This window comes from Mytilus edulis, chromosome 9 (assembly GCF_963676685.1).
Source record: "Mytilus edulis chromosome 9, xbMytEdul2.2, whole genome shotgun sequence".
Taxonomy (NCBI): domain Eukaryota; kingdom Metazoa; phylum Mollusca; class Bivalvia; order Mytilida; family Mytilidae; genus Mytilus; species Mytilus edulis.
This window is the reverse complement of record NC_092352.1, coordinates 50,386,491-50,394,986: the sequence shown is the minus strand read 5'-3', so window position 1 is coordinate 50,394,986 and position 8,496 is coordinate 50,386,491. Positions and strand designations below refer to the sequence as shown.

Genomic DNA, 8,496 nt, shown 5'->3' with positions numbered 1-8,496 from the left:
AATATTACTTACCCTATTTATTTCTGGTAATACTGTTGACCGTACTTTTCTTCTCGTCGTCTGTACTATTTTCTCCATTTGATGGAGATAATTTTCACGGATTTGTTGACTTTTTCTCACCAAGAACGTTTTGGATGTTGCAGCAGCTGTAGCAGCTTCCGGTAGTTTATTGAAAGAAGTTTACACAAGCAATCGAAGAATAGAAATAAGTTTTGAAAGCTCAAACAAAGAATTTATAGGTGTGTAAAGGAGGTGCAAATTATTTTTTGAGTTTGTCACTGCAAATGCAGCACGAGGTGTCAGAATGGACTTCATGTCATCAATGAGTACCATTCAAAGGTTCAGATGGTATGTGCAAAAAAACGCGCGAATTTCATTTTAAGATTTTATTTGAAGAAAAGAACATTATACGTCAATTGGTCTATCTCTATATCCACCATTTGGTGGATTATACGTCAATTGAGGTATTATACGTCAATTGGTGGTTATTCCTGACCTGATAAATTGTCCGAGATAGTTTGTCATCACATGGTTGATGAAAAAGTTCGATAACTCTGATTAAACCTATGATAAGCTTTCAGTGACATGAAATTGAAATATAGTAATACACAAAATATTAAATCGACAAAATTCGATCTAATTAATAAACTGGTGAAGAATGTTTACACAATAACGCCAGATTTTATGATTAGCATTATATACTGAATAGTTCTAATAATATGACTTTACACTCCCCGTCTGATATCAGTCTTCTGAATATCACTATAACTAAATAAATCTTTGAACAAATACAATTTATATTTAAAGTTCAAACGCATTGTTCTCGATCAGAGACAAGAAGAACAAGTTACTGTAATTGGACGCACATAAACTGTTGGTTTGCCATCTCTTATCACACGAATTTCTGTTTTTTTCACTTTTCCATCATCACTCGCGAATGCACGAATTACAAGTCCAAGAGGCCATTCATTACGAATTAGAGTTTTGTCTCTTTATAAAACGACATCTCCTTCCTTTATGTTTGGAACATCCTTATGCCATTTTCTCCTTGATTGAAGATTGTTCAGATACTCTTTGCGCCACCTTGACCAAAACATGTCAGAAAGAACCATTACACGCTTCCATTCGGCACGGAGAAGATTCTTTGTGTCAAATTCTCCAATGTAATCGGTTTCGATTGTAGATTTTGTCTACTGAGTAAGAAGCACTGCCGGTGAAAGTATAAACGGATTATCAGTGTCAGAAGAAACCGAAACTATCGGTCTATGATTCACTATACTCGCTACTTCAGCATCATACTAAAACATCATGAGTTAGAAATTTTATGTTTGAATCTGTAAGAATTGAGTCCAAAATCCTTCTTGTTACGCCTATTAATCGTTCCCACGCTCCTCCCATTTGAGAGGAGTGGGGAGGGTTGAAAATCCAAATCGTTCTCGTTTCATGCATGAATGTTTTAACTTTGTCATCTTCAACGTTAATTGCCTCGATGTGTAAAGGATCCACTGCACCTATGAAATTAGTACCGCGATCCGATCTAAACACACTCACTTTTCCTCTGATTGCAATGAATCTGCGTAAGGCATTGATGAAAGCACTCGAAGACATCTCTTCGACTATTTCTATATGTATTGCACGTGTCGTGAGACATGTAAAAAGTATAGCCCACCTCTTAGAATTTGAACAACCACCACGAGTCCTGCGATGAATAACAGACCAGGGACCAAATGCATCGACCCCCACATTAGTAAATGGCGGAGTGGGTTCTATTCTGTCTGTAGGGAGATCAGCCATCTTTTGAACCTCCAAACAACCTCTGAGTTTACGACACGGGACGCAATGGTGTATAACTGATGATACGAGTCGTTTCGAGCCTGTAATCCAGTAACCCTCTGCACGAATAGCACCTTCTGTAAAATGTCGTCCTTGGTGCTTGACATGGGCATGGAAATGTTGCACTAGTAATTTTGACACATGACATTTTCCTGGAAGAATGAGTGGATTTCTTTCTTGGTATGGCAGATTTGATTTATTGAGTCTTCCACCAACACGCAAAATGCCTTCACTATCCAGAAATGGATCTAAAGATATAATACTACTGTTTTTCCTAAGATTTTGTCCATTTACTATGCAGTCTATTTCTGAACTATAAACTTCACTTTGTATTGTCTTAATTATAAATATTTCTGACTCATTGAGCGACTTAACTACATCGATATCTTGTAAAGTAACCTTTTTGAATCTCGACTGAATGAATCTTTATAGAACGGCTATTCCATTTACCAGTGACTTCCATGATGAAAAGTTTTGAAATCGTTCAGATCCAATAGAATGACTGACTTCAATTGTAGTCTTTGTAACTGTCACAATAGGTCGTACTTCTTTATCTAAATCTGGATTGACTAGTGTCGTTAGAGTTTCAGTAGATGCAGAAGCTTGTAGTTCTTCACATAGAAACTTAGTTGGTCCTTGCAACCAACAACTAGAACCAATATCTTCTGACGAAACTGACCTTGTAGCTTGATCTACAGGATTGACTGCTGTTGGAACGTAATTCCATTGTTCTGGGACCGTAGACTTACGTATGCGTTCGATTCTATGTTCCACATAAACATAAAAGCGACGTGTCTGGTTATAAATATATCCCAGGACCACCTTGCTGTCGGTGTAAAACTTAACAACATCGAAAGTCTCATCAAAGTTCTCAACAACTGTCTTTGCTACGTCAACCGCCAAATCAGCTGCACACAGCTCTAACCTCGGTATAGTGTGTCCATGGTGAGGTGCGACTTTTGCCTTTCCTAAAATGAATCCAGTTTCAAAGTTGCCATCAGGTTTTATTGTTCGTAAGTATGATACCGCTGCAATAGCCTTTTCAGATGCGTCAGCAAAGACATGAAGTTCAAAGGTAGGTTTTTTACTTAATGAAGAACTTACATACATGCGTGGAATTGTAATATTCTGAAGTGCACTAAGCCAATTTCTCCAAGTTTCCCATTCCGATCTGCTGTGTTCCGGCAGGGGTTCGTCCCAATCAACAGATTGCGCCATAAGCTCACGCAGTATAATTTTACCTTAATTATGACTGGAGCGACAAAGCCTAGCGGGTCAAATAAACTGTTAAGTGTAGATAATACACCACGGCGTGTAAAAGGTTTGCTTTCTTCAGAAATTCGATAGGTAAAACAGTCTGTAGCTAGGTCCCAGTACAACCCTAAACTCCTCTGTAGCGGAACACTATCTGAATCAAAGTCTATAAACGTTGTGCACGATGTTCCTACAACACGACGTTACACTAAAATGCGGCATTAAAGATGGTTTTTGACTTTGATTAATTTTTGCAAGTTTTATTCGTTTTTTTTATATGTTGTTGGTTGATTCTGGTTCTATTCTTTTTGTGATATCATTTTATCATAAATTACTTCAAGTTGTGGAAATCGATTTAATAATGTTTACCTTTTAAGTTATTTCACCTAATTTTTTTAAATGCAGTGCTTACTGTCGCAAGTAATGTAGGAAGGAAAAATTGGACGGAAGTACATGTATACGGTTTTCATAAATAATGTGCAAAACTTTTATCATAGGATGTTTAACTTTCATGGTGCATATAATCTGTTATTGTAAAATTTCTATATTTTAATTCAACCCCAATACAAATATATCTGACACTCTGCAAGTAAATCGAAACATTTTTAACCTTGATTAATTTGAATAGAATTGTATTTTTCTTGGCACATAATTTGTCGAAATACACCCCTTCAATTTCTTGAATCTTGGCTTGAGAATTATTTTCCAAGTCTTCTAAAGTTGCTTGCTTAAATTGTTTAACTTCTGATATACATTTTAAGATAAAGTAATCTACTCTTGAATTGTCCGTAAAAACGGCTAATATAATCCCGGGTTTTATTAATTCAATGAAACGGTTTTCGTCGCTGTTTTGGATTTGTCTTTCAATTAGATCAATTTCATGCACAAGTTAATATTGACGAAAAGTTCCGGCTTCGCTAGTACATGTAGTACAGGAATAACTTTCAGTTATAACATGAATAGCAGGACAAATTGCAAGGTAAAACATTCCGTGGACTTGTATTAAGTCTTTTAATATAATTGGTGAATGCACCTTACTGAAGAGACTACTTTAAAAGATCTATTTCGAAGTCCTTTCCGCAACATAAATTAAAATTCGCATTTTACATTTAGAGGATTGTCTTGGTGTTTCCAATTTGTCTTTGCAAAAGTTGAACGAAGTTCATGTAATGCGATTTAATTTCTCTTTTCACGATTCTTTTAAATAAATCGATAAAAGCTATAAACGATCAATAAAAATTGCAAAATTTAACCTGTGTCGAATCTATGTCCCGGTCGGAGTCTATACATGTAGCAACATGCACTATTCTTTTTTTTCGGCAGCCATCAACATCTTTTTCCAAATTTCACCAAACGATTTGTTTTAATTATCATGAACATTTAATTGAAACTTTAGGACATGTAACGTCGGAAATTAGCGTTTTTCGGATTTTTCGACGTTTTTCGACGTTTGGACAAAATGGCTACCGTTTTGTAATGTGTTGAAAAAATTTATTCCTTAAAGACCCAAATATGTAGTTAATAAGAAAAGAATTTTAGCATTTTGTACTCTTCGTGTATCTAACTTTTGTTTTGATCAATTATAAATAACTTATTGAAATATCAGTTAAAAAATACGCGTTAACTGCTTTGAAAAATGAAATATCAACTTTATAAAATCTGCAATATTTGAACTCACGAACAATGAGGTAAATATTTGTACTTTTGGTAAATGTTGTTATTGTCTTACTCTTTTTATTCGTTTCCCGCTATATCTACTTATAAAATTCACTTTCAGTCGTTAAGTTACCGAAAAACGTTTTTCTTATTCAAGCTTAATATGCGGCCACCGAGTCAAATGAAATTTGGCAAAATAACGACTTTAACGCCACAAAGAACCGACACATACCGTTGTTCCTGCCAAGTTTCCGGAAGATCAGAGAATAACAAATATGATCACTATACATAAGAGTCAAAACAGTTTTTCATAAATGTAACGTTGGACATCCGTTTTTTTCACATAGCTTTGTTTTAATTTTAATTATTTTAATCCTCAAATATACTAGATATTACTTAGTATATGATCAAGAGCTATAAAAACATAATTTAAAACATATATTGAATTTGATTTATAGTGGTTCGTGTTTGCTAACATTTTTATTTTGTTTTGCGGAGGAAATTTCGAAGATTGTGTTACAAATCCTAGGGTTTGTAGGAACAGCGTGCGCAACGTTATACTCTTCAAGTCTTGAGCAAGATCTTCATGTGGAAGAGCGGACATTACTTCATCACTATTTGATGCGAACTTGTGAAGGCGTATATTTCCTTCCTCCAATAAGGTTTTCTGAGTTCGTGTTAGCAGATCTATCATGTCCTGACTGCTATCTAATGATATGAGGCCATCGTCAACATAAAAGTGTCTCTGAATAAAATCTCTAACATCTGGTTCAGCCAAATTTGAGCACTTTCGTAGTCCATATGTTGCAACCGCTGGCGAGGGGCTATTCCCGAATACGTGTACGGTCATTCTAAAGGCTACTAGTTGTTTATCAAGGTCATTGTCTTCGTGCCATAGGAAACGAAGAAAGTCTCTATGCTTCTCATCAATAGAAAACGAATAGAACATCTGCTGAACGTCAGCTGAGGCAGCAATACGATTCTTTCTGAAGCGCATGAGGACAGTCAGAAGAGAATTATTTAGATCTGGTCCTTGTAGCAATACATTGTTGAGTGACACATCTCCAAATTTGGCAGAGGAATCAAAAACACAACGGATCTTTCCAGGTTTCTTTGGATGATAGATACCAAAGACAGGTAGGTACCAAGATTCTGCTCCTTCATCAAGTTTTGGTGCTATTTCTGCATGATAGTTTTGTATAAGATTGTGCATAAATTCTAAAAAGTGTTCACGTTTTTCTTTATTAGACTGAAGACTTCTATCAAGTGTTTTAGCACGACGTAAAGCCATAGGAAAATTGTTTGGTAATCGTTCCCTATTAGGTTTAAAGGGTAATGGTGCGCACCAATTTCCATGTTCATTCTTGTGGAAATCCTTCTCCATTATATCAAGAAATATTTTGTCTTCTATAGACTTTCCAAGTGTGTCATCGAACTCAGTGCGATCAAATACACCGTCTCCCAATTTTGTTTCATCAAAGTCAATATTATCAAGTTTGTTTTGAGTTTTCAGCAATTCCCGTACACTGATTAGATTTGGACACGGTTTTAAGATTGACGGGCGTCCACCTGCTTGAATGTATGTCTTGTAAGACTTGACAGAGTCTGTGACATGTCTATTTCCAATACAAACATCTCCGATTATAACCCAACCCAGAGCTAATCTTTGTGCATATGGAGAATGAGCTGGTCCGATTCGTTGTTCAATTATGTGATGAGCTTCTAGAAGGTCTCGTCCTATCAATAAAAGAATATCTGCATTTTCATCTAAAGGTTCAAGTTCATGTAAAATGCTACGAAGATGATCGTGATAATTAGCTACGTCTGGAGTCGGAATCTCATCGCGATTATTTGGTATCTCCTTACATTCTATGACTTTTGGCAATTGCATTTTTGTTGACCCATCTAAAGATTCGAGTAACAATCCTGACACACGTCGACCATTCATTCTTGTCCGACCCGAGCAACTCATTAATGTATACTCCTCTGGTTTACATACAATGTCAAATGAATCAAACAGTTCTTTCCTACCCAAAGACCTATTGCTTTGTTCGTTTAATATAATGTAAGTCTTGATGCGTTTGGATGGATCATCTGCATGTGAAACAAATACCGGAAGTATTTTCGCACATGACTTTCCAGAAAATTTACCATTACATATGTCCATGCAACACGCCTTAACAACTTTACTTGTGTCTTCAGATTGCTCCCCGCCATGGGGTTCCAAAGGTTGCATTTTCTGTTGTTCGTAAATATGCATTCCTGAACTATGAGTAGAGCTGTCACACTCCTTACATTGAACATTTTCAGGACAATTGCGACTGAAGTGATCTTTCGAGTTGATGCACTTGAAGCATATACTGTTTTCCTTAATTATCTTACGACGGTCCTCTATGGACTTAGATAAAAACGACCTGCAATCATTTAACGAATGATTAGTCTTATGAATAGCACATTTAAGCTTAATTGGTTTAATACCCTCTGTGGAAGTAGCAATTTCTGTCTTACTAACATTTATGTTTCTCGCGCTCAAGCGTGGTCTCTGAGATGAACGTCCGGATTCTTTATCCCGTGCTTGTGGTGAATTGTTGTTTTGATCACTTTCAAATTTGAATCCTGGGTCATTGTACTTACTAGCCTGATCGGATATGAATTCAACAAAAAACGAAAATGGCGGTTACGGAACATTCTTTGACTTCTTGTAGTTTGTTGCTTTATCCCTCCACTTATATTGTAGCGATTGTGGCAATTTACTCATTATCGGGTTGATTCCTACTGAAGAGTCGAAGTAACTTAGAAGCTTCTCATATACAGGATTCTCTTTAATTGACAATATTTCCGAAAGAACGTCTTGTAAATCATATAATCGTTTCACTTCTCTAAATGTTACTTTAGGAAATTCGTTGATCTTTGTCTTCAGTGACGTTTCTATCATTTCCGGGCTACCAAAACGTTCTTCTAGCCTTTGCCATATCTTTCGTAATCCTATCGACGGATCACTTAAGTTTGATGTCCGGATGCTTTGCCCAAACTTTGATGAATCGGGCCCAAGCCACTTAATTAAAAGTTCACTTTCCTCAACAGCAGTCACTTCAAGTTCCTTTGTAATAGCTTTAAAACCGGATTTCCAAAGTGCATACGATTCTGGACGGTCATTGAAACGGTTAAATCTCGACATCAAAAGATCTTTCTTTAATAGAAATCGCGAAAATTCGCTCAAACTAGGGTTGTTCGTATCGTGAGTTTCAACAGGTCCCGATACAGGCATTTGATCCTGGTGGGTACTTGGGATAAATGGAGCACTAGTATGATCGCCCAAGTGAGTATTGCTGTGAACCGGATTATCACGGAAGTTCTGACTGTTAAATGTAACATTTCTATGACTTTCGACGTACTGTCTAGTTCGATCTAACTCGTCTTGTTTAGGTATTCCTTGTAATGACTTGGCATCATGCTGTGAATCATCGTCTTCCATAGCTGCTTTGTACTCTGCATATGCTACAGCTGCTTCTTTTACTTACTAAGAAATTCTAGATCTGCTTGAATGTCCATCTGTTTTCGCTGTATTTCTGCATCTGCCTTCTTAAGTTCGGCTTCCTTAGCTGCGAATTCTAATGATGCTTTTGCTGCTTCAGCTCTAGCTTTCATTTTCGTGGTTGATGATGCTACTGACGATCGTCCATTTGATCTAACTGATTTAACAGATTTTGTTTTAGTCCTTTGTTGTATCCTTTGTATATCTCGAAATACTTC

At 36.5% G+C, this 8,496-nt stretch overlaps 1 protein-coding gene across 1 annotated transcript; it reads right to left on the bottom strand.

Annotated features, from left to right (window-relative positions):
• Positions 1–3,589: 3,589 nt before the first annotated feature.
• LOC139490013 (uncharacterized) lies at positions 3,590–7,420 on the bottom strand. The gene is made up of 2 exons (XM_071276866.1): positions 5,305–7,420; positions 3,590–3,612 (listed from the first exon to the last, which is right to left on the bottom strand). The coding sequence occupies exons 1-2, from the start codon at positions 7,001–7,003 to the stop codon at positions 3,590–3,592; spliced, it is 1,722 nt and encodes a 573-aa protein (XP_071132967.1). The 5' UTR covers positions 7,004–7,420.
• Positions 7,421–8,496: the final 1,076 nt, after the last annotated feature.

What these genes read in the sequence shown, in the direction of transcription:
- LOC139490013 (XM_071276866.1), bottom strand. Translation starts at nt 7,003, where the DNA reads ATGCATATTTACGAACAACAGAAAATGCAACCTTTGGAACCCCATGGC. An exon ending in TCTTGCTCAAGACTTGAAGA is followed by an intron (nt 3,613 to 5,304) that starts GTATAACGTTGC and finishes TTACAATAACAG; the next exon opens with ATTATATGCACCATGAAAGT.